This window comes from Rhineura floridana, chromosome 8, assembly GCF_030035675.1.
Source record: "Rhineura floridana isolate rRhiFlo1 chromosome 8, rRhiFlo1.hap2, whole genome shotgun sequence".
Lineage (NCBI taxonomy): Eukaryota > Metazoa > Chordata > Lepidosauria > Squamata > Rhineuridae > Rhineura > Rhineura floridana.
In genome coordinates, this window is record NC_084487.1 from 119,595,643 (window position 1) to 119,622,769 (window position 27,127).

General features: G+C 41.5%; 1 protein-coding gene across 2 annotated transcripts in view; it reads right to left on the reverse strand.

The window, feature by feature from the left end:
• The window catches only part of FRMD4A (FERM domain containing 4A), a 344,320-nt gene extending 317,692 nt beyond the window's left edge, over positions 1 to 26,628 (reverse strand). The window contains exon 1 of one of the 2 annotated variants that reach the window (XM_061582284.1): positions 26,111 to 26,627. In XM_061582284.1, the coding sequence (XP_061438268.1) occupies positions 26,111 to 26,269 (159 nt within the window). In that variant the 5' untranslated portion in view covers positions 26,270 to 26,627. Of the gene's footprint in view, positions 1 to 26,110 lie in introns of both variants that reach the window. The other variant, XM_061582286.1, reaches the window with a different exon arrangement.
• Positions 26,629 to 27,127: the final 499 nt, after the last annotated feature.

Genomic DNA, 27,127 nt, shown 5'->3' on the forward strand with positions numbered 1-27,127 from the left:
GGGCCCCACTAATTTCTAGAGTTTCTCTCAACTACCTGGAAAAAGGGATGCCAAAAGGGTTGTGATTTTGCGAGGCCACTTTCATGTCAGCTCTACAAACAGGTAAAGGTTTGCCAGGTCTCAGGCACTACTGTTTCCCAGCCCTGCTACCTGACATCCTGTAACTGGAGATGCCACGGACTGAAACTGGGGCTTTCTTTATGCAAAAACAGGGAAGCTGTCTATGGCCCCTACCATGCCATGGCTGCAATCTTTGTGGCCATGTTGTGAGAGCACTGCATTTCCATACAGCAGGAGTGGGGAACCTCAGGCCCCGGAGCTGAATGCAGCCCTCCAAGCCTCTCTGTCTGGCCCTCATGACTCTCTCCAGCCCACACCCATCACTGGTCCTACTTTGCACTGATTTTGCTTGGCTGGAATGTGTCCTTATATTCTGATAATGCCCCTTGTTGCCCAGAGGAAGGCTATAGAGGGTTGTGTAATCGTGTGTAGAAACTAGTCAAACGTGCAATGGTAACATTTACATTCATTGGATCACCTGCTTTGTCTCTGGCCCTGACCGCCACTGGCATTTGGGCCTTGGAGCCTTGCTCATGAGGGAGTGCAGCCTTCAGGTTAAAAGGGTTTTGCTACTACCCTGACATACAGGAACCCCATGCTCAAAGCTCTTCTCTGCCATGATATAACAGTCATGGTATCTCTGTTTACCGTTATGTTTCTCTCATTTTATCATTTCACCTTGAAAAACAGTTTGCCCTCCCCTCTCTCCTAAAACCCATATATCTCCATCATTTAACTATCCACTCAGCACATTTAAATGTGTTGCATTTATGACACCACAAGATTGTTTGTTGTTGCTCTCAACTGTGAAACACTGGGCAGCAGTGCTCAGGATTTCTTGCCCTTGCCTAACTCACAGTGCTATTGTTAGACTAAAATAGTGCATCCAAACCTATGTTAACTTGAGCAGTCAAGCTTTTATGGAAACACATTTAGTGTTATGTACCAACAATGTCCATATCCTTCTCCGGGGCTGCACACTGCAAAAACAAAAACAATAACAGTTCTGTCACTTTACAAGATGGTGCCTTCCAAGTACTGATAGACTCCAGTCCCCATCTGCTCCAACCAGCTCAGCCAATGGTCAAAGATGATGAGAGATGTAGTCAAACCACATTGGACAGCACCACATTGGCTACCTCTGCTTAACAGCAAAAGCCAGGTGTACACAGCATAGATTGGTTGGTGCCCAAAACATCACAGCCCCATTCACATTCTGAGTAGTTTTGTAACTTTTTTTAAAACAATAAAATACTGTAAAGCAACAAACAAGAGTTTCCATAAATATGTGTGCATGTGGGATTTAAATAATGAAGAAAAGGCACCAGGCCATCTGATGCATGGGAGAAGGGGAAAAACGAACAATCAGCACTTGAATCTGATGCAACATGAAAGTGAAAAGCCTATTCTGCAGGCAAATACCACAGCAAGCCTTGCTCAAAGTAAGTTTGCATGCACCTTAAGCCCATTTGAAGAAAGGTGGGATGCAGATCTAATTCATAAGTTTCAGTTTCAGTTTATTGTTTACTGCCTGGCCATAGGCCTTAGCAGGAGATGCTGGTACAGAAGGCAATTTAAATAAGCATATAATTTATACAAGTTTATGAATACAAAACGTGCTATCATTACCCGCCAAAAGCAGGGATTAAAACATGTACTTAACAGCAGCTGTCAGGCTGACTGCTTGTTGGCTAGATACTTTACCCGAAGCTTCGAGGCCGCTAGGGCAAAGAGAGCCACGAGGTACGAAATCTCTGGGTCAGTGTCTGACCGAAGAAACACAACAGAAGGAACTAACTGCTCTGGGCCCCCACAAGGCAAAAGCCCATCCAGAAATTTGGCCCAAGGGTGATTGTAGAGTGGACATTTTAACAAATAATGAGAAAGGTCTTCCACCTCGGGGGCTCCACAGATACATAACCGCTGGGTCCATGGAGTGCTATTATATCGGCCAGACAAAGATGCAGTTGGCATTGTCTGAAACCTGAGAGCTGTAAATGCCTGTCGTAATTTCAAAACTGAGATCTGGTCCAGATAGTTTGCTCTACAGTGATCATATTTAAAAAGGCCATACAGCTTGGAAAACTTAGAATTCATTATTGTCAGTCTGTCAAGCCAAGCACTATGATGAAAAATGGCCTCCTTGAGGCTTAACTTGCTGGTTTGGTCTAATAGAATCTGTTGAGGAATATGGTATAACTGACAGATCTTAGCCAGTTGAGAAGACCAAAACTTGTCCAGCAAAGCGATTTCAACACCTATTTTTAGGGTTGGCTTGGAAGAGGGAGGATGTGAGCTGGCCCTCCAGTAGTTTAGTATGGCCAGATGGATTCTGGCTCTAATGGAAGGAAGGCCTACCTCTAATCTTAAAAGGGCCGCCGGGGTGCTTGATGGTAAGAATAGGAGTTTTTAAAAAAAATTATTTTGAATTGACTCTAATATATCTAAATATGAGTCCTCCCATCCCCAAACCGGGGCCCCATACAATATCTGTGCAAGTACCTTGCTCTAGTAGATTTTCAATGCCGGGGTGATCAAATTACCCCCCACTGAACGCGAAAAGGTGAGTACTGAACCACACGTTCTCAAGGCGGCCGTTTTTGTAAATTCAATGTGCTTCTTCCAAGAGAGGGAGTCGGTAAAATGGACACATAGATATTTGAAGGTCCTACATTGTTCAATTGACTGACCATTGAGTGACCATTTATGGATAGGAGACCTTTTGCCGAAAACCATAATCTTGGTTTTGGCACAATTTACTCAAAGATTTTCGGAATCACAATAGCTGGCCAGTCTTGTCAGCCCCCGTCTCAGACCGCCGCGGGTGAGAGATAATAAAATCATATCATCCGCGTAGAGGAGTAGTGCTACTTTCCTAACACCCAATGAGGGGGGAAAGAGATCTGGGCCTGAAATCGCTTTGACAATGTCATTTAGATAAAAATTAAATAAAAAAGGGGACAAAAGGCAGCCCTGTTTTACCCCTGATGTGACTGAGAAAGGGTCTGTTAGGGAGCCTTTGATACCCACCCTGACTCTAGCAGAGTTATCGGTATATAGTGCCTGTAGCAAAAGCAGTAGGCGTCGATCAATATTAGATTTGGCCAATTTCTCCCAGAGCCTAGCTCTATCTACAGAATCAAAGGCGGCTGCCAAATCAACAAATGCTGTGTATAGATGTTTAGTTGGGCCGCTAATTGATTGTCTGGCTATAAAGGAAAGAGTGGCGCAATGATCTATTGTGCTTTGGCCTTTTCTGAATCCTGCGTGTTCTGGAAAGATAATTTGGTTTTCCTCCTCCCAGATCTAATTCATAAGTTCATTTTGATCTAGCAGTGAAGCAAATCTCATGCCATTGTACTTTTAGATACAGCTGCTCTTTACTTAGAAAGAGGCTTGATCCGATGGCAAGGGACAGTGCCATGACACTTAAGTTTCAGCTTATTTATTGGCAATAAGTATATTTAGCTGAGCTGGTGAAGAAGCAGAAAGTAGAAGAAAACTGGCATTTGCCAAAGCAGAAATGCTCTTGCTGGTTGTAGAAAATCTGGAGAAATCAGGCTAAGGAAGGTCATAAAGGACAAAGTAAACTTTATTTTAATATGTCTAGTGAAAAAATATTCAGCCAAAAACTTAATGAGTCTCTTGTACTTTTTCGAACAGAACTATGAAAAGCCAGCCAGGTGCTTTCTCAGGCGGATTTTTATAGTCATATCAGATTATTTTTCTGGCAACTAAGAGTTTTAAATCCAACTCCCCTCTCCCTACTTTCCTGTGCTCAAATGGAAACAGCTAAAAAGACAGAGGGAAAAAGTCTAAGTACTTTATGTAACATTTGGGGCCAATTATCCCTTTCTGGAACTTTTTTTCTCTTCAGTAAGAAAAGCTGTATGAGACTCATAAACGCTTAAACATGTAACTGTAAAGTCTGAAGGGTCTCAAGGGTAGCTGTAGAATTTGTTACTTTTCCAGGCAAAGCACTATAGAAAAACCACACCGTTCCTGAGTTTACATTTACAATGTCCAGTATGTACTTCCTATAGCAGTTAACTTCCATTGACACAATCTATTTAGTTCCACAGAATTCATTATTATGTTATGGTGCTCAATGTGCGGTTGATCACAAAGATCTGAAATGTTATGGAAAAGTTCATAGTGGTTCATTCTGCTGAACGGTACTGATCTGGGTTCTTACTTCTTCCTAATTGGAAGAAGTATCCAAGTCTGATTCCTTGGTATTTGCTAGATCTCTATAATGCCACCCTGTCATTTAATGATCAATACAACCATAGCTCTTGTTTTTTTTCTGTGTGGAACATAAGAACATAAGAAGAGCCTGCTGGATCAGGCCAGTGGCCATCTAGTCCAGCATCCTGTTTTTACAGTGGCCAACCAGATGTTCACAGGAAGCCCACAAGCTGGACCTGAGTGCAAGAGTACTCTCCCCTCTTGCAACTTCTGGCAACTGGTTTTCAGAAGCATCCTGCATCTGACTATGGTTGCAGAGCACAACCATCATGGCTAATAGCCATTGATAGCCTTATCCTCCATTAATTTGTCTAATCTTCTTTCAAAACCATCCAGGTTGGTGGCCATCACTGCCTTTTGTGGAAGGGCATTCCATAGTTTAATTATGTGCTGCATGAAATAATTTTTTGCCTGTCCTGAATCTTCCATCAAAAGTCCTCATTCCCTTTCTCAGGTTGAGAAGATCACTGAAGTTACAGTTTTTGGCTGCAGTCCAATGCACATTTATTTGGAAGTAAGCCCCACTGAACACAGTGGGAATTCCTTCTGAGTAAAATATGAAAAAGATTGGAATGTATTCAAGTCTAGCAACAGTCAATTTCTATGTTCTTTATTCCCAATGAGTGTCAACCTTCTCTACCTATATGAATCTACCTAGACCCTACATTCACCATCAGAGGCTCTTTTCTGTGTGCCTCCTCCAAGGGAGGTGTGAAGAGTGACAGTGAGAGGACAGGCCTTTTTAGAGGTGGCTCCCCAATTATGGAATGCTATCCCCAATGAAACTCACCAGGTATCAACTTTGTCAGCCTTTAGTTGCCAGGCAAAAACATTGCTATTTGGCCAGGCTTTTAAGATGTTAATTCAATCATGATGTGTCATGATTCTAGCCTGTTTTGGTGTTCACCTTTTAATGAGGTGGGGTAGGATTCATCCCTTTTCTTCTTGTTGATGGCTGAACACTTTTATTATTTTTATGTTTTTTATTCTGTTATGGAATGCTTGATAAATTGTTCTCTATTTTATTATTTTGTAAATTGCTTTGAAATGTTTTGCAAAAGACAATGAACAACAACAACACAATAGATGGTAGCTCTTTCTCATTTGTTGGGGTGTTTGTTTGTTGTTTTGAGTGATCTTTAGAGATTAGCAGATTCTGTCTTGGATCTAACTCATTTAAATATGAAGCATTTTGGCTGGGTTAGCTGAAGACTATTTTCTGTCACCATTATTATTGAGTGAATGTTAGATTTGTAAAATCTTGTCCATTGAGAACATTTACCTTTAAAACCTGTCAGGAAAAAAGTGCATAATCTATTTTCAGTAAACATAAAAAGATGCTTCATAGTAGGGACGTTAAATTGGTTTGGATGAATCCCCAACCCAAATCAGTCAGATTCTCTTTCAAGATGAAGCAGGTGTCCTCGGAGGCATCCAAAACTGAATCATTCTGCTCCTGAAGCCTTGGGGCTACCTTGGGGATTTCAGATAACTTAGGCAGATTCAAATGATCTCTTTAAAATTATTATGTTTCCCAAGCTCTCCTTATAAGGGGGGGGGAGAGGAGAGAGTAAGAAGTGGGTGTCATTTTCTGATAGCCCTGTCTTCCAATCACAAGATAGTTTTCACAGAGCTCTTCTTTTGATTTCAAATCACAGTGCTTTTGGGAGGGATGAAGAAGGAAGGAGCTTACACATTCTCAACTGAGCAGAGAGCACACACACACACCACAAACCCATAAACACATTGTTTTATTATTCCTAACTCTTTAACCCCTGCACCAATTTTTCTGAAATGTTGCAGGTTACGTATCTAGGGGTATCTCTACAATATATGCTATTTTAATAAAGGTTCCACCCCAAACCCCAGGAAGGTAAGTGAATCCTTTTTAGTCCTTGCATGCCCCAAGTCAACTTTCAAGGTTTCTCGCACAGAACTCCTACACCTATCCTAAAATTTAGCAGATGTCTTATTTGGGGCGCCTGTATGATGTATGCTATTTTCATACAAATTGCCCACAAAACAATAGGAAAGAGAAGCAAATAATTTTAACCCCCCCTTCTCAAAACTGTTAAGGCTACCCTTGCTAAACAAAAACAAAAAACCTACACCTGTCATTCTGAAATTTGGCAGTATTCTTCCCAGGAAAAAGGGCTAATATGCTGCATATTTCATTCAATTTTTTCAAAAGGCACAGGAGTTATACGTATTTTAAAAATTTCTCTGTAACAGTGAATGGGAAAACACAAAGTGAGGTTCAGATTTGGACTGGAGGTAAAGTGGGTGGCCTGTGAAGTGGTTGTTTTCCGAATTGGGATTCTAGCTGAATCTTGTGGTTGGTGCACACCCCTGCTTTATATCAGATCAGACTCTGGAAACATCTCTAGTCTTCATGATCCTGTTGCATGACCTTATTATTAGTGGGTAGATTATCCAGGTTGCTCCACTAGAACACATTCCAGAATGGGCCCATTTGATCAAGGGAAATTGCTCCTGATTTACTGGGATGACAGTTTGGAATCAGGCCCTACTCCCTCCATAGTAGCTTGTTAGCTATGAACTGAGCTCAGTCCCCTCTTCAATCTCTGTTTCCTCAAGCTTTATAGTCTTATAACTGGATAGATTAATGTGAAACATTAATACCTCATGCCTGAAAGCAAAAAGAAATGCATCTACAGAACTCAAATCTCACATTTATCTAGCCAAGAATGGAGTTATAAATCAAAAGCGATATCTTTTCCAAATGTTAAACAGTGTGTTTAATATTTCAAGCTTCGTATTTCATATGCACATTGATCAACCTCATCTCTACAGAAGGCCTGTGAAATACAGTTCTCAAGCCTGGATGGCTAATCACTGTGAAATATAATATCTTCAGCCAAATGGAAGAATGTGAAAATTCACTGAACGGAACACACAAATTGGTTTATTTTCAATCTAGACCTTTTCACCAAGAAATTATGCTCCATTCAGCAGCCAGCACCAGTCAACAATCTAGCTGCAGCATTTTGGACCAGCCAAAGGTTCTAGACACCTTTCAAGCACTGCTCCAAGTACAGGAATCTAGAATGAAAGCTACCAATGCATAAAATGGCAAATTCCATCATTTCCTAACACTTTCCCACCATTTTAGCAGTTTCTCCAGCCAACATCTGGATTAGTGACATGTATAGGGTATCATGACCATGTGAATGACACAATTATGCCCATAGCAACCTCTTGTTTACCTAGAGAATGCTCACAACTCCCAAGACAAGGTTCAATTGTGGTAGGGTTGCCAGGTCAGAAGCATCCCAAACCTTGAGATATCAGGGGCGGGCCCTAGCGATGTCATGGGGGTGGGCCCTAGTGATGCCATTAAGCATGATACATTAAGTATCAACCACAGTAGCTTGCAGCATAAAATTCAAACAAAAACATTTCTCCAATTGAAAATTAAGACAGAAATCTTAGCTAAAAGATGGAGCCTAGGTAGGAAACATTTAATCTAGTCTTCTTGCTTCTGGCAGAAAGGGTTTAAGTGCCCTCAGGCCAGGCCAGTCACCAGAAGGCCATTGTAGGAAGAAAGGAGCCTAGTGTTGTGGAGATGTTAGATGGGAGCACTCAGGAATAAAGTTGGATGCCCTGAAGGCTGCAATACTAAACACGCCAAGGAACTAAGCCCCATAGAATTAAATAGGACTTACTTCTGAGTAGATATAGTTTGGACTGTGCTGTTGGTAAAGCTTCAGGGATCCTCTGCAAAGTTATCCATAGCCAAGCAGGGTTGGCAACCCCCTGCCTGCAATGCCCTACCCCTACCTTTTAACATGACTACTCCAAACTTATTTACAGACTTGATCCTTCACTTCAGAAAGAGGTGTGAGAAATGAGTAAGAGTTATGAAGATTCTCCACCCTTTTTTGTCTATCCTGTGGCTGCTATAAACTCACTTTGACAGACAGCCCAATTCCAGTGAATAATAATTGAAAGAGAAAAAACACACTTGGCTTGGTCTACCTTCACAGGCAGCAGCTTGGGAACAACAACAATTGCAGCTACATTTCCCACTATGTGAATTCTCTTTTACCACTATTGGGCAAGAAACAAACTGTCATGCAAACAGCAACGTGCATCATCAGTGGGTTTAAGGGGGTTGAGCTGAGTGCATGGAACCATTCTTGTTGCTTCTATGGATGTGAGGTTAAAGGTAAATGAAATGCAAATAGAAAAACAAAAAACAGTGATGATTTCCTAAATGCCATACCAACCACAACAAGATTCCTATGAGTAAGGCAGAAAACTCAGCATCCCGCAATCAGACAGGGCTCCTAACTAAAAAGCAAAACTAAAAAAACCTGGAAGCCAGTCAGCCAAGATCACAAAAATCCCCATGCAGCACAACCTGACCTGGGAGCTGGAGTTAGTGCAAAATAGTGCAGCACGACTGCAGACATGAGTGAAACCCTGTCAGCACATAACGTATCCACTCTGAAATCTGCACTGGTTGTTGATTTGCTATCAGGCCATGTTCAAGGTGTGCTTTCCATGTTCTACACTTTAAACTCCCTGCCTATTGACATTAGGCAGGTGCCTTCATTGTACTCTTTCTGGCACCTGCTAAAAACATTTTTTGTTTAGGCAAGCCTACCCAGGCACGTAAAAACTATTATGCTTTTCATGTGTTTTTAACTCATTGTTGGTTTTATTATTTTGAATGTTTTTAAATATCTGTTTTTAACTGTTTTTGCCAGTAATTTTATGGTTTTAATTCCTTCTGTAACCGGTTTGAGGGTTTTTACAATAAAGTGGTTTATAAATGTTATAAGTAAAATACATAAATAAATTCCAGTGTCACTTGGGTTTCTTTCCTCTTTTAGGAACAAAGGAATCTATCCTATACTGACTGAGGTCATTTGTTAATATCTAGTTCAGTACTGATGACACAGACTAGCATTGGCTCTTCAGGATTCCAGGCAATAGTATTTTCCAGAGATTGGATTTTGGACCTTTACATGCAAAGCATGTGCATATAAATAATTTTAATTATTTTTAAAAATGGAAATTATCTACAAAGTTTACTTGGTGACCATGGGCTACTCAACATCTCTCAGCCTAATATGCCCCTCAGGATGAAAACAATGGAGTGATCACCCCAAGCAAGAAGGGCACACTTAAAATGTAGAGGAAATAATAACATACAACCATAGTGTGAAATCAGATACATATTGAGACATAGTATGAAGAAATATTTATATAAGCATGCATGTCAAAGATGTTTATTCTTGATACAATCTGTAAAGATATTTATAGTGCAATCATATGCATGTTTACTCAGAAGCAAGTCCCAATGTATTCAATATACTCAAACAGGAAAGTGTGCACAGGACTGCAACCTCAAATGATAAGCAACTTCACTCACCCAACCCAAAACTCAGAATCATGCCATGCTGTTTTGCAAAACTGTTTTATACTTGTTTTATAGTTATTGGATTTTAAATGGATTTATGTGTTGCCTTGGTTCCCAACCCTACCTCGCAGGGTTGTTGGAAAGATTCCACATACAAACACAGTGGAGATGTAAAAATGCATACACTCTATATAATAGTTTATTGTCAAAACCAATTGGTCATTGCAGAACATTTAAAAAACACACTTCAGTATTAGTTTCCTACCAGATAAAAGCATTGACCTTTGGGTGAAGAGCGGGTAATAAATTCTAATTCTAATAATAATTTAAGTAAGTCTTGCCTAGTTGCTTTAAAAAAAAAAGGATTGGAGGGGGAGAGAAAGATTTACAACCCAATCCTTTGCTATGTTCACTCAAAAGTCCCACTGATTCACTGCACAATCCTAACCATGTCTACTCAAAAGTAAGCCCTACTGAATTCAGTGGGGTTTACTCCCAGGTATCTGGGATTAGCATTGCAGCTTTACTCCCAGAAAAATGGGTAATGGATTAACATTTCACATTGGGAAGGTTTTCAAAACAGGCTACGAACTAGACAAATAAACTGCCTTCTTCAACAGCCCAGTAAAATGTCAAGGTGTTTGACTTCTTATAATTAGAACATATTATACATTCAGTCAATTTCTGATGTGCAGACAAACAGGAAAAGGAAACTGTTTTCAAGATTCTCTGGGTGAAAACCAGAGACCTGGTAACCCTAAGTTGTGGAAGCTAAGGGGGTCTGGCTATAAGTGTCTATATGGTTGGCTATTTTGGAACCATAAGCAAGCTGCTCTGTGTTCCTTACTTTCAAAAGTCATCAGTTCATACACCCATGTTCCAACATGGGGAAAATACATGAAAGGAAACATTCATGCCTATTTCTGGGTATTTATTTTAAAATACTTATATCCTACCTTTCCTTATACTGTTCAAAGCAGGTAACAAAAAGTAACACAATACAATAAAAAGAATTTTAAAAATACTTAAAAATATAAAGTATCTATATCTATATCTAGCAGCTGGTCAGGTGAATGCATGCGGTGCCTTTTGCAAATTGCCATTAAACCTTGACTTCCAGCTTCAATTGTGACTAACGTAACATATGTCCTGGTCAACCAGAAACTTCAAGATCCAAAGTAAGTAATGTAGGATTTTTGAGGGGATAAAAGTATAAGCATTAGAGTATTTCAAGTTATTCAGAATTCTGCCTCATAGACAAGGCATGTAAGATCTGCCTGATCAAAATTTCTATGGGTGCTACTGCTTCCAGACAGAGGGCTCCTCAGCCCTATAGCCAGCCTTCCTTAGGTGGGGCAGTCACATTTATAGGTGTGGCACTGTGGGGAGAGATGTATCACTGATGGAGAGGATGTGAGGGCCAGGCCAGGAGAAGGGAAAGGCAGTGACCTTCCCCCTCACTCCTTAGAGTTGCCAGGTTCAGGGCCTGAGACTGATCTTGTATCTTTAGGAAAAGAGAAAGTCAGCCAAGTGCAGGTGTTCTTGCAACACTGTAATGGGAAAAAACACAAGGTGGAATTCTCCCTTCCCCCTGCACAGCTTTTAAAGACACAGAAGACCTCTTGGAGGCCGGGCCTGGCAACCCTACTCCTTCTTCATCCAGAGAGTGTGTTAACTTACATGAATGAACTTTAATCTGTTGAATTGTCTCACCTTTCTTTGAGAGATCCCCAGGAATACCAGACTCAAAAGCTTGACTTTGCCTATAACTACAGTTCCCTTTCAACTGTGCTCTGTCCCTGTGTTCTGATTAGGATTGCCAGGTCTCCGGTTTTCTGCCGGAGTCTTTGGCAAAAGGGGGCCATCTCCGGCCTCCGGCTATACTTTCATTAAAGAGGTGGATCTCCGGCTTTTTAGTGACTCCCTCAGGCACGCATGCGTGATTGACACACGCATGCGTGACCACTGTGGCTGGCCGCCTTCCCGCACCCAGCCTGCACCTATCTGCTTCCAGGAGCCCGGCCCCGGACCGTCCCCTGCCCCGCCAGCTCTCTTGAAACCATCGCAGCCTTGGGCAGGCCGGCCGGAGGCGCAGGTGAGGGCGCGCCGGCCGGAGCCGCCCCAGGACGGGAAAGAGGAGGCGCCGCGGGGCCGGTTGCTGGGAGATGCCATACACAAGGGGGTGGCGGGGGGAGGTCCAGCCCACCTCAGTCCCGCGGGCCTCGCAGGCGCCCGGGTCCGCCTCGCCTGCCTGCAGGGCTGGCAGTCGCACTCCTGCTGCCTGCCCAGCTGCTCCCTGCCAGGTGGGCGATCCCCCCACCCGTTCGTCCCATCCCGGCTTCTCCCCTTCGTCAGGCTGATTACCCAAAGGCTCCCCCCCTGGAGAATAGCTCTGCTGGCGGCCTCTCTCCGGGCTGGGAGTCTCGCCCGCCACGTCTAGCGGGGATCCGGGCGGGGGCGGATGGGGCGCTCTGCAGGAAGCGGCAGAGTAGTGGGAGGGGCCGGGCAGAGACCACTGGGCCCTTGGCATGGCTCCCCTGTGGCAGTCCCCGCGCAGGGTCTTACTCTGGGTCCCTCGCCCAGCAGCGCCTCTCCTCTCGTCCCAGGGCTTCGGCACGCCTCGCTCGCCGGGCGGCCGCCGGGTTGGATCTGCCCACTCTTCTCCGCTTGCACCCGAAGATCAGCAAAACCGGTATTTCATAAGAACATTTATTGTGGCAACTTCTTTTTACCTCCAGAATTACCAGAGATATAGGTGTCCCTGGAGAACAATCATGTCTAGTCTTAAAATATTGTGTTCTCCCCACCCAGCCACCCACCAGCTCACTCTGGTAGTGCCCCTGATACAAAGAGTGCTGGTTTTTAATGTATATCTATATTTCTACGTTCCTTACACACCCTCAACCATTAGTCCCCAAGGTGGGTTACAGTAGTATCATCATACATACAAATAAAACAATAAACTATTCCTACAAAAGCAGCACAGTGTAGGTTAAACAAAACAGAGATTAAACACAGGCCAGGCTAAAGTGATGTGTCTTCAGCATACAGCAGAAGCTATATAACAAAAATGCTAGACACACCTCTGTAGGGAAGGGAGGGAGTTCCACAATTTAGGGGCAACCAAAGAGAAAGCCCTCTCCTGGGCCACATCATGATATGTTTTCTTGTGGGCATCATTCAGTTCCTTTCCATGAAAGTAGCTAAAACTAACCCTAAAATAACGAGAAACATGGGGCATTCAGTTCTAACATAGAAGCTGGGATTTCCTGAGCAGCGATTTGAAGTTCTGTGTTATTAGATAGTCAAGGTTTGACTGACTAGGCTACAATATGCACATGCATCTATGTGTACAATATGTAAATAAAGTTGGTATAGCTAGCTGATCTGTCCTTGTTCACCAGTCAAAGGCAAGGATGTTGTGTCCCTTTTCCTTTTGTAGCCAAACCATTTCTTCTTAATGGGGTAGTACATGTATAACCAGTATTTAGTTCACTGATTAACTAAAGCAATAAACCTAGTTCAGTTTTTTGACTGTGACTAAAACTTCAGTTTGTCTAAACCAGACTTGCACATATCTGTGGTCTACTAAGCTAAAGGCAGCTCACCAGCAAGGTATTATTGCCTGCCAGATGGTTGGCAGCTCTTGGTTTTTGCAGCCTCAGAGATTAGCAAGCAATGTGGTAGGATTTATTGACCTGTTGGGACACACCTTGTGTAGACTCTTGTTTTAAACAAATGCTGATTATCTGAATACTTGCAGATTTATTCATTTCAGTCAACATGACAATGCAATTACCACATTGTGCACATTATACAGCAACAATTTTAATTGTTTGTGTCCTTCAATATTTCCAAAGAAGGAGGTTGATAATGGTTGCTTGTACTTTTTGTGTATGTGGTGCATTGGGAATGATTTCTGGATGACTTTACTCCATACTCTTCGTTTGATTCAGCTAGGATGTGTTCTATAAATCTGTAAAATTAACTTGGAATAACCTTTCTGAAATAGTGTATATCAGCATGGCTTTTTCAAAGAACTGTTAGTGTTGGAAGGGATGAAAACGGCACCTAGCAGTATTATGTTCCCACCAGCCTCTCAGAAATCAGTGTATGCAATTTAGACCACAGTGATCTATAGAGAACAGGTGCACACAGTTAGAGGCATTTGGAGTTATGCTCTCTGCAGGCCCCAAGCAAATGTTGAAAGGTCTTCTACCAATAAGAAACACCAAACATTTCCTTTAATAATGCTGAATAAATTGGTGCATTAATTCTAATTCAGAAGAGTCATTTGAATTGGCTCTTTGTGCCATGTTTACTTGTTTTGTTTATTTGGCATAATTGTTCAAAATAAATTGGATAGATGCCATCATGGTTGCTGTCTTGTCTGTCTTGTCAGTCTGGATGCTCCAGACTGAAGGGGGATCCAACTGAAATGACAGAGAGAACCTTGCATTCCTCTTGGAATGTGCGCTCAACATTTTTTCTCATGTTTACCCCCTATTTCCTGGGGAGCTTTTTTTTAACACAAAGAGAGACTAATACAGAGATGATGAATCTTTAAATTGGTTTTTGAAGTTCTGATCCATTAAACAAGAAGCTCGTTATTCAATAACGAGCAATTTTGCTTGGCTTGGGAACAGTGGTTGCCCAGGTTGCAGTGACCTCCCTTAATGTGTGGCCTGGAAGAGGAAAAGACAAGAGAATCAGCAGTGGACAACTGTGGCGAGAACAACAAGATCAGTGTATTCAGTGAAGGGGGACCACTGAGAGCATCTTGCCCAAGTAGCCCCTATGGATAATTCGGTACAGGTGTTATTGTTGTTTAATACTGCTAAACATGTCTGTAAAGAATAAATTGTCAGCTTCTTCAGGTCTATCAGATCTAAGCATATGGTCACCCTGTTGTGGGAAAGTTCCCATTAAACTGACTCGTGTTGTCTCATTAAGTCTCTAATGTGGCAATTTAAGCAAACAGACCTGATCTTGTTCTGGGTTTTGGACTTCCAGCAGGGGCTTAGACTAGAAGGACTAAAAGGCCCCTTCTAGCTCTGTGATTCTATGCTACATGTAAGTGTGTGTGTGTGTGTTACACACAAACGCACAGGCACACACACAAGCATACTTTTTTTCTTTGATCAATTTTGCTTAGAAAAAAAGTGTCTTGTTCTTGTCAGTTGACTTCCTTTTTTATTCTTTGTATGTCCTTAAACAAGCTGGTCTGTTTTAAAAGAAAAGCTTGGTGGTGTTTGTGAGAGCCCACGAAAGAGCAATTTCAGGTAACTGCCACAGCCAAATGGTTAAGAATTGGCCTTATGACATAATGTGTACTGGCTGGTCTTTACAGAATTCCAAACACCATTTCAGACTTAAGGCTGCCATCTATTATCCCAAAGGCAGCCAAAGTAGCATCCTCCAGATATTGTACTAAAACTCCCATGAGCCCTATCCTGCTTGGCCAGCAATCACAATAATGAGAACTGTAGTCCAAAAACGTGACTGCATCTGTTTAATTATATGCATGAAAATGGAAATGGACTGCCTTCAAGTCGATCCCGACTTACGGCTACCCTATGAATAGGGATTTCATGGTAAGCGGTATTCAGAGGGGGTTTACCATCTAAGGCTAGTACTCCCCACCTGGCTAGGGCCTGCTCAGCTTGCCACAGCTGCACAAGCCAGTCTCTTCCTTGTCCGCATCTGCCAGCTGGGGGAAACTGGGCTCCTTGCGACTATGCACCTTGCCCACAGGTGGCAGGGCACGTAACCCCTGAGCCACTCCCTGTGGGGGTGATCTTTAGCTGGCCCTTGACATCCAGGAGACACGAGCGGGGATTTGAACTCATAGACTCTGGACTCCCAGCCAGGCTCTCCTCCCCACTGTGCTATACCATCTGTTCAGAGCTTGGAAAAGTTACTTTTTTGAACTACAACTCCCATCAGCCCAATCCAGTGGCCATGCTGGCTGAGGCTGATGGGAGTTGTAGTTCAAAAAAGTAACTTTTCCAAGCTCTGCATCTGTTGCATGAGCATACAGTTAACATACAACTGACTTCATAGCACCATGCAGATAACTGGCTCATTCTGCATTAGCATAGCTGCTGCAAGCACTCTTAGTTCATTTTTACAAGATAGTTCAACATGCTATCTTGTTCATTAAAAAAATGCATTCATTCCTGACTTTACCTCTTACCACTTCTCCAGGCTGTAAAAAATAAAGTAAAACACCTTCCACTTTCCTGTTTTGTATCTTTAATTCAGTTGTTGTTGTTAATGTGCCTTCAAGTCAATTTCAACTTATAGTGACCCTATGAATCAGCGACCCCAATAGCATCTGTTGTAAACCACCCTGTTCAGATCTTTTAACTTCAGGTTTGTGCCTTCCTTTATGGAATCAATCCATCTCTTGTTTGGTCTTCCTCTTTTTCTACTCCCTTCTGTTTTTCCCAGTATTATTGTCTTTTCTAATGAATCATGTCTTCTCATTATGTGTCCAAAGTATATGTGTCCAAAGTCAGAGGAAGGCAATGGTAAACCACCTCTGAATACCTCTTACCATGAAAACCCTATTCATAGGGTCACCATAAGTCGGGATCGACTTGAAGGCATTCCATTTCCATTTTCCATCCATACTCCCTAAGATGGTGAGAAGGAATGACCTTGTCACTTCAGCTGGACCTCTTTTAGGTAAGATTTCTATTTTAATTTCCAATCAGAAATTTTTTTTTGAATGGTATGCTGCACGCAAGTGTGGTTGATACAATGTATCATGCTTCATGATGTCACTAGGGCCCATCCTGTGATGTCACTAGGGCCCACCCCGTGATGTCACTAGGGCCCGCCCCGTGACATCACTACGGCCCACCCCCATTTTCTCAGGTTTTTGAATGGTTCCGACCTGGCAACCCTAGTTCTGATTCTTCATGAACTGAACAACTTTGGTAAAGACAGTGAGCTCCTGAGCTTGGCTTTGATGCTGCATTAGGTATCTCAATTTTAGATTCCACCTGAAAAACAAACTTGTCCGTACTACAAGTTTAGGGAAGGTCAGACAGAAAATAAATACTGTAGGGTGTGTTTGTCAACTTCTCTTTGAGATTCCCTTCTTCTAGTCTTGTTCTTGGCTTTAGATTTTCCTTCCTGTTGGACAATCAAGGGAGAACTTTTTAACTGGCTGCTATATAAAGGACGAACTAAGCAATTGGAAACTAATTATGGAAAGCAATTGGAATTTGTTTTACTGGTTGCTGGGTTGATTTTTCTGTCTAGAAACCCTGAAAAGGCCTCATGCAGAGCTGCACATATTGGGAAAATGAGAAATTAGGCCTGAGTTACAGCCTAAGTGTCCAGTCAGCCAGCCAGCTGGCTAAGTGTAGTGTATACAGCAATATTTCTATTCCTCTATGGCTATTTTCTTCCTTTGCTATCAATTAATAAAAAGAATTGTCAGTATGATTGTGAGTATAGTGAGTGCTTTGAAGTGTAAAAGGTAGCCATATTCCCAGATCACTTTAGTTCTCTCTTTATTTCACCCTTTAGTAACAAGCACCCAATCCTGCTCTACTTATTAGAACAACTACAGAATAAACAAACTTACTTCTTACTGCAGGCAAACAAACATGCTTCTTTATTGATGGCTGGGTAGAAGCACGACTGAAACTGAAAAGCAGAGCAAAGGGGAGTCCAATGGGTGGGGTCTAGTTCTAGCCCATAATACAAAGTTCTAATATTTAACTCTTCAAGGCTCCTGTTCTTATGCAGGCTGTTGTTTTATAAGTAATTATAGAGTGATTGTGATCATGACAAATCCACTCTCAATCAGGAAAAGTCTTGAGTGAGCAGACTTTTGGGAGCTCTTCTAGATGAGGCTTTTGTTGTGCTCTCACTCTGCCTTATTCACTGAATTCTTCAGAGAGTCCTATTCTTAAATTGCTCATATTCTTAAAATAAGCTGTCATGTTTTAAATGGAGGCTGTCATTCTCTGTCATGTCACAAATTAAAAAGATGATTTTCCTCAAAAATCCTGGGGGGGGAAGAAGCACAGCTCGGGGGGGCAGTGCCCCCATTTGGCCCCACCAGCTACAGACCTGGGGCTCCTAGAGCTACCAATCATTGCTTTTCTAAATTATTTTTTTTGCTTAAAATATCAGTGGATCAGCAATTGCGAAAGCAAATAGGAACAAAAAAAGGTCAGATCAGCTATGAAAGCTGGACTCTCAGAATTCAAGCAGATCGGAACTAGGCAGTGAACTGCATCCTTACCACACCCACCTGACATTTTTAAGAAGGTGCTTTTCAGCCCCATTGTTAGCACCTTGTTTTTTTGTGTGCGTCTTTTTGCAATCTTTGAAGCAGCACACTTGTATTTTTTAAATGTTGTTTTTAAAAAGAATGCCTGCACTTTTACTCATGTTTTTGGATCATTCTCTCTTTAGTAATCCAGACATAATCAGTTTTCAAGGTAGGAAGATAATGTATTGGTTATGGGTTGAAGAATATCTATATACTTCATGTGGAAGGCAAGTCACTCAAAATATAAACGTTTAGAAATTGTAGGAAATAATAGCTTTTAATAATGGTTTCATCCAAGGGAATCATTTCTGTTATATATAATTTACTGTTAACAGAAATGTGTGGGAATTCAAATAGTTTAAAACTGACAGCAATCAGAACTTGGGATAATTATCTCAGATGATTAATGGAACTCTGTATAGGGATAAGCCACCATGCAATTTTATTTTGGCAACAGTCTTCTTTTAAATTCATACAAAGATGACACTGTACACCTGCACGATTATATCATTTTAATTATAGCTTTTAATTATTGTGTTGGAGAGGCTATAAAATAAGGGACACCATGTGGGCTGTCTCTAAGTGAAACCTTTTGGTCTCAAGCATTTGGTTAATATCATACATAACCAAACAAAATTCACTAATAGGCAAAAAACCTTGCGGTTTAAGCATGTACCTATAGCCCACAGATATTTCTATCAAACTTTAAAAAGCAGGGAAATTGGGCAGCTATAGTGAATGCACCAGGGGAGCAGGAGACCTGACCTCCTCTCTGAGATATTGTACTGCCCTACAAAGTTGTCAAAATGCAAACACAATTTGGGTTGGTCTGTCACAGTCCAATCCACTTCCTGTGTAGCTTGGGCGAATTTGGTAACATGTGCCTCTGAGCATATGGTGAGTGGTGGCAATACCTGCCATCTCCAAAGATGGAGAATTATATTTTTGTATGTTTGTTGGTGTTCTTACTTTGCTTCTTTCCTGTGTTACTAATGTTTCTACAGAGAATCTAACCTAGGAAATTTTATTTCTCTCATTATTCATCCTAGAAATCTGTGTCAAATTTATTTTTATTAATTTCAACGCCTTTTTATTGGTCAATGTCATATGATGGTGAAGACAGCCTTTTGTATTTCAAATTGTTGGTTATGTTCTATTTCTATTCTGAGTGCATTAACAGTTAAATCTGAAACTGCAGTTTGATGTAAAATCAGACTGATTACAATATGTTGCTACTTCAACAAAGACTCTAGCTGTTCGAAAAAAGAGGATGCATGTTTTCAGCCTGCTATGTTCATTTAAGGCAAGGTGGGCACGGTCAATTAGAAACATAGAGCACACCTAGAATTTTGCTAGAATATATTTCACCTCCCACTGTTTTATCTTGTGCAAATTGAGACACTCCTGAGGTCCACTGGAGACTATTCTGCAGAAATCAGTGCCATTATTCCACAATTATGTTTGGAGTTTTTTTAGTGTAAATTTTGCAAAGTGTTGCTGTACTTCACATATTCACAGAAATAGAAACAAAATAAAATGATTTCCTATAGGAAACTTCACTAAAATTGCAAAGTAAATCAGCCATATTTAAAGTGACCATTTGAACTATATCAACTATCTTAATAATGTTGCTTCCTCCCTGCTAAAACAAGATCAGCACAGCACATGTCTTCTTTCTATTATTTTGGCTGATTGCAGGTGTTGCCACCACTCACCATATGCTCAGAGGACATTGCGGAATATGAAAAACTCTCGTGGCTGTATAATAATCATTCCAGAGCCTCAGTTAGTTTTGTTTTTATTTCCAGATAATCCAAACAAAACATTGCACTAAAAATAGTCATCTTCATACTTGTGTCAAGCAAGAATGTAGGCAGTAAAAAACTGGAAGTCAACATGATAGATGGTTGGATCAGCAGGGTTTGGTAGACTATTATTTAAAAAAATAACACAATATAGTTGTATGATCAGAGGATTAAGTAAGGAAAATAATTTAATGGATACATGGTGCCCGTTCAGTGTGTCAATAGGTCAACCAGGCATCAGTCATAACTTCAAAAAAGTTTTTTCGACTGGATAGAAACACAAACATACTGTAAACCATCTTATGTAAGAAACATTTAGCAATGATCAAAAATAATGGAGCAGGGACATGGTAGAATATTAAGTAACACTTTTTTGTTTACTGTTCTTTCATTTTATTTTATATTTTTATATAAAAAACATAAAAGGGTGTGCCTGCAGCATAGGGCAAGAGGATTGTAGCTAAGCTTACTTCCAATAAATATGGTTACATATCAAGCTGTAAGACCCATGGATTTCTCCTGAGAATGCCTGAACTTTAATCAATTTCACAACCATATTTAATCAACCCAACCTAGTCTCTTGGTTACTAATGACTCTCCATAAAACTGCATAAAGGAGGAATGGCAACTGCACATTAAATGTCTCATCTCACCCTAACTTTAGAGGTTACATGTTCCTACTACATCAGAGAAGATCAAACCAATGAAAGCACAATATGTTACCTACTTTGGATTTGTTATTCTACAGTATAATAGCATTATCTTGTTACTGAGCAAGGGGTTGGACTCAATGGCCTTATAGACCCCTTCCAACTCTACTTGTCTATGATTTCCAAAATGGTAGCAACTGTTTATACTGATCCAAGGAAAGAATATCCATGGGAGAGAATCACTGTTATATATCAATCTGTGTCCCTTAATAATATTGCTTATTGGGGATTCTTCTTCCTCATGAGACAGTTTAACCTATCAAAGTTGTCACACATATAAATAATTCTCTTTAAAGATGGCATTGTTCTGGTAAAAATAGTTGAGGTTCTTTAGAGGTTTTTGCAGAATGTCTTCAGAATCACAGATCTTAAAGGGACAAGGGATTAAAGTGTTGTGGGCAACATGAGGGTAGATAAAGCATTATTCCTAACAAATAAATAACTAGCAGCCACTAGAGACCACAGCCTTGAGACCACCGGTAAGTCTAAATTGCAATGAACATTTATGTTAGCCTGTAACATAATTATACTTAGACACCACACTTTATGCACCAGATCAGTACAACATGGGGAGATTTAGAATGGGAACCAGATTCATGATGTTTCAACCTCAGTAAATGCAGGTTGTGTAGTTACATTTGACCAGATATTTTGTTGAAGGGCTCACCTGACTTTTTTTAACTATGGTCCTTCTCACTGAAATTACACACTAAAAACTGGACTTGAGGTATGCTGATAATCAAATAAAAATTGTGAATATTGTCATACCTGTCAGGACCAGGTTGGGCTCATAGGATTTCACATTTGAATCAAGGTTTGGAGGGTGTCCTCCAGGACCCCTGCGGTCAATTGCTGGAAGGGGCGACATTGACAGCTTGTGCTGGACCTGGGAGCTGGAAGAACTGGGGAACCTAGAATCTGAAGTACAGCAGGCAGAAGATACTGCTGTGTTGACCAAGAAAGGGCAGAAAGCTATGCCGCTATGACTGACCAATTCAAAAGTTGCCCACAGTTTGCCAATTGCAGGACTGTTGTTCCATCCTTTTCCCCTTCTCTACCTGAAGACGTCCCGTCCCAGACACCTTACTTGGTTAGGTTCTAGGCAATGAGATTCCCAGTTCCAACTTATATCACAGTGCCCTACATTAGAGATGGTGAGATATTCAGAATCCTGTACTAACTTTTGTTGTGGTAGCAGATAAAGGTATTAGATAGGGTGCAGCTACAACTAATCAACCACATGTCCTCTATGCATTTGCAACTGTTCTTATTGACACAGCACAAGTGAGTCTGCCGGGAATTGCTCCTCCACAGTCCTGCCCCACCTTGGAATACAAGCTCATTTGAGACCACTTGGCAGTAGCCAGCAGCCATCGGAGCACTAAAGTAACATCTTACGCCTGTCTGTGTCCATTGAAGAAACATCACCTCATCATTAATGCCCATTTGCAACCAATCATATATACAAAGGTTGGTCACTTAACAGCCACTGCAATATGGTCTGAGTACAGGGAAGCTTCAATTTCAGATGAAGTGTAGCCAGCAAGGCCGAAATGGGTCTGAGTTTTGCAGCTGGATGGAAAAAGAAAGCTGGAAGGCGGTGCTCCAAGTGAATGCTGTTTGCTCTGGGAGGAACTGATTCTGCTGTAGGGATGAGGGTGGTCTGTCTGGGTGCCTGCCTGATCTTCCACACTGAACATGTATATTTGTAAATAAGCAGGTATCACAAATATGCCCAAAGCCTTCAGTGCTTTTCTAATCCAAAAAGAAGCTAAATCTTGAGGAGCCATCCCTGGAACCTTTCACCGCTTGGGGAAGTGGAGAGCATGCCACATTATACGTCAGTTTCAAAATGCTCTTCCAAGTTTTCATTTTGTTCTTTGCCTCAGAACAGATGTGTATCTATCTGTCAACCTGCTTGGAAAACAGGGTGGGAAATCCCAATGGAAAACCTCTTTTGTAAGGCATAGATTTGGCATTTCAGTTCCTGTGCAGCAGCAGGAAAAAAAGAGGCCCAATCTTGACGCAGCCGTGAACTCTTTCAGGCTCCCATACAATCACTGGAGCAAACCACAGCCTCCAAAGAGCACAGGGAAACTTTGAAACAAAACATATGAAATGAGTCGATGACTCCCGGGAGGATATCCTGGTGCCCAGTTTCATTCGTGAACACCATTCTCTTTTTATCTATCTCCATTGAACCATGAAGTTTTATAACTCTATCCTGTGTTATTTGCCAGTAATCATATTTATTTCTTGCAAGCTGTAATGGCAAGACTTAGACATTATGGCAGATATGGGCTTGCTTGCTGAAAACAGCTGCCTTTGTCTACTTCTCTTCCTCCTCACAGCTGGTGAAACAAAATGTATGACATCACACTGTGAGTCTGTAGCAGCCACTGAATGCAGAGTGAAGATAGGTAATTCACTGCATGATGATGTGATACTATGTCACACAGTGAACTTCACTAAACATTACAGGAAAGAGAACTAGCTATGTGACACTCGTTTTTGCCTCTTACATCTAGTTATCTGAATTCCTAAGGTAAGTTTGCCATGCCCCCTCTCCCATGTACAAGAGAAACAATGTAATAGCACAAAACATAAACAAGGGGGGGTAAAGAGCTCATACATTTTTATATACGGCATTCATCGATCAATGCCAAAGGAGATCTTAGAACTATAACTAGGAGCTACGACAACACATGCAAAATGGATGTGCTTCTGTGCCTAAGCATGCTTTGATTTAAAGCCCAGCCAATACTTTAGTGTACTTCCCACTGACCAGCTTTATGGGTCCATCCACAGCATTCCAATTAAGACAAGCAGAGCAGCATCCTAATTTTCTGTAATTTCTAGGCCTGAGAGTAAGGGGAGAAGAAGCTACCTCACTGGGGCAACTTTCTAACTCAGACCCCTGACAGAGACCTTTACATCTCTCACTGAAGTGGAAGACAAAGCAGCTATGGCTCCTCCTACCCATGCCCACCCTGGTTATGTTTCCTTTCTCCTTCCATCACCTGCTGTGACGCAGGCCTGAAGCTGCTCAGCACAGGAAGTCAAGAAAACTGGTGGATTACAGGACCTGGGAGAAAATGGGCAGGAAGAGCCCTGGCAGTCCTGCTTTCTGCTTCAGTGGGATAATCAAAGATCGTCAAAGCTACTGGCTGTTCTCTGATCTAAATCATACTGTATTTTGTATTTGTTTTGCATTTTTTATTATTGTGCACCACTTGGAAATGCTTGCATGACAGGTCATACATAATATTTTTTAATTTAAACATTCCAATATATGTGCATTTCAGGAGGAGGATCCATTGCGTTCTGTGGGATTCTGGTTCTGCGGAAATGCTCCTTAGAATAGGGGACATTTTGCTGCCAAGCACAAGAGAATGTCTTATCAGATGTCACAAGAGTTGCCAGATTGGGTTCAAAAACGAGAAATAGGGAAGGGCTATGGAAAGAAACCAAAATTGCCAACTATGATAATCTAATCCATATGCAAAGCTTCAGAGGAACATGCTAAGAGCTGATTCTTTCAGGACAGAATAGAGGCAATGCTTTACGGACGTTTTCAGGATAGAACAAGAGGTGATGTTGCCACCAAAAAAACCCAATTTATCCACCCATGAGATTTAAGTACATTTTGCTGTGATGTCATCATGTTCTGTTTCCCTTCCCCACCATCAGCAGCCAAGGATAGATAACTGCACTACGCGATGACCTCTCAAAAGGGTATCTCTGACTAATCTACATGTGAATATGACACTTTCAGCAGAAGCATCATATCTATTTTCACCTTTAGCTGCTGTTAAACCTTCCCGCAACAGACACAATGAAACCAATGCACGCACACACGCACACACACAAACACATACATACAAATTGAAGTGAGTATGTACACTGCAGTTCTGTTCACAGGTCAATAAAAGTCTGGGGTTGATGGGTAGAAAACAGCAAACTGCTATTTCCAAACCAAGTTTGTGATCTGATTTCTGGGGCCCAAATCAATGTTTCTATGCAATCTATTAGACAAGACTCAGATACTGACAATCTAATTCAGCACCTTGTTGCTAACAGTTGCTAGAAGCAGAGAGGTCTAGATGGTGAGGACCATTACTTTTCTTCTCAACATCTGCTAACTGGAGGTTTATGAACATGAAGTTTCGATATTTAGCTGTAACAATTAACAGCCATTGATGTACCGATTCTTCATGAAATGTTCTATTTTCCCCCCCATGCTGTGAGAGCTGGAAAGATGGCATGGTGCAAAGGACAGAGTGTTGGGCATGGACCGGACAGACCAGGGTTCTAAACCTTGCTTAGCTACAAAATGAACTGGTGACCTTGGCTCAGTCATTATTTCTTAGCCTACTGTACCCTATAGGGTTGCTGTGATAATAAAAAGGCACACACCAGGATTTGGTAACTGGTGACCCAGAGACCACTTCTGGCAACACATTTGTCTTCCACGTCTGCAACTAGGGATGGGGGAGAAATCCAATTCAGTTCACATTTAAAGGTGAATTAAATTTGCCCTTTCCAAAGCAATATGGGAAATGAAACACAGCCATTTTTCAAAATTCACACTTATCTGAATTTTGTCATGCTGTTCTCCAATCAAACAACATTTTAAAAATGCATATAAGCAGAAAGGGTGAAAAAACATAAAAATGCATTATATTACTTCCAAAATGTGTACATTAGTCAAGAATGAATACAAAAAATGTGTTTATTAGAAGAGATTTCCACTAAAATGTTGAAGAATTTTCATGAGATTTTTCATTTATTTATTTATTTTGCAAATTGCTACAGGAATGTGGATCGGAAAAATGAGAAACCAAGAGAACCGAAATGACAGATCTCCCCATACCTACCTGCAACTAATCACCCCCTTTATCCTGAAGTAGGAGTAGAGATATAGGGATGAATAGAGTCAGAAAGATGTGCAGTGCAGAGAACTCTAGGGTGCACAGTAGGCTCTAACTGGGTCAGATACAGAAGTATACTGCTCTTCCTTTCCTCTCACACTGCTTTTGGCCTGGCTGGTACACTGGAGCAACACTCCACCTGTGCACAGCCAACCAGATTAATAGCAGTGGATGAGAGAGCGGCATACCACTCTTAATCCAGGTGGCTTTCCACTGCAAAGCAAGAATTTGGTCAATGCACCTCATAGTTCTGCATGGATTCTGGGATGCATTCCAACTGTGTGTGCCATGCACCCTCCGGTACCACTTGTAGAGGAAATGAGTGATGTGGAGAGGCAGTGGTAGTAGGGAGTAGTCCTTTCTACCTTCTAGCTGCCATGCAAAATGGCCAGTGGCCAGAAGGAGATGCTGGCCAGAATCATAGCCCCATGTATGAGCCTCTTGGAGAAGGTGGAAAAATCCTCATGCGGCAAACAAATATCTTGAGAGCATGAATCTGGTACATTAACTAGGTCCTGTATGAAGCAGTCCTTAGACCACTGGTCCTCAATACAAAAGCGTTTACAACCCACTGCCACAGAAGAATGCTCCTTACATGATTTTCCAGGCACTTTACTCCCAAGGAAAGAATTGGCAAAGAAAACAACATACGTTTGAAAAATTCACCCTACCTGGTACACAGCTCTGGAGATGCACCATGGTTTAAGCATGAGCCGTACAACCTGCAAGTTTCTGAACCGGTAAGTCCCCAGGACCCGCGACGTCAGGTTCCACACCAGGCTGTCCCAACTGTAAAGCAGATCTTCAAATCTAAAAAGCACAGCAGCCATGCCAACTAGCAAAACGGAAGGTCTGGCGCTGGTAGTCCCTGGTGGTTTGCTAATTTTTAAGGCTCCTAAGGAACAGCACAGTTAAAATGTCACAGTGATTTTCCACGAAAGGAAGGGAAATGAAAAAGAAAAACACTGAAGCCAAAATAAACCTTTTGGGTAGGAGTTCCTTTTTGCAGGGAATTGTTTCTCCCAAAGTTCTCTGTGCATCTTCTAAAATGAAATACTACTGTACTGGGGGACAATGTAAAAACATTCCACTTTTGCTACAAAGGGAATTGCATACCTTTAAAAAAAGTCGGTCTCCTGGCACCTTTCTCTCTCTCTCACTATTTTCTGTTCTGCCATGCAGAGGAATCAAGTCACAAAGTTAAATCCAGAATCATCACTTAGCCTTCAAAGTGCCGGGATTCCGTCCAGAGAGGATGGAAAACAAACCCCTTTTCTGTCTCTCTCTCCCCTTCTCTGCCAACATTCTCAAGACATTCCGTTTTTCTTTTTAACTCTTTAAGGTGCAAAGTAAAACTACCAAAGAACTGCTTTACAACACATAGTATTTCTTTTAAAAAAAATTAAACTGTTGTAGTTTACAACAAACTGTTATTACATTACAACATATTCCAGTTACTGCAGCTTTAGGGTAGGATCATAGCCTATTTATCAAATCAAGTGAAAGTTTAACCTACTTAATTTCTGATAGTTGGATAGAGGACCTCCACCAGAAAGAAAGAAAAAGGTTCATACCATTTACATGGCAAGATGTTATGGTAGCTGGCATGGTGTGTTCCCAATAATGGTGAAGGATTTACAGGACAGATGGCAAGGCTCCCCCCACCCCCCAAATTCCCTGCACTTATT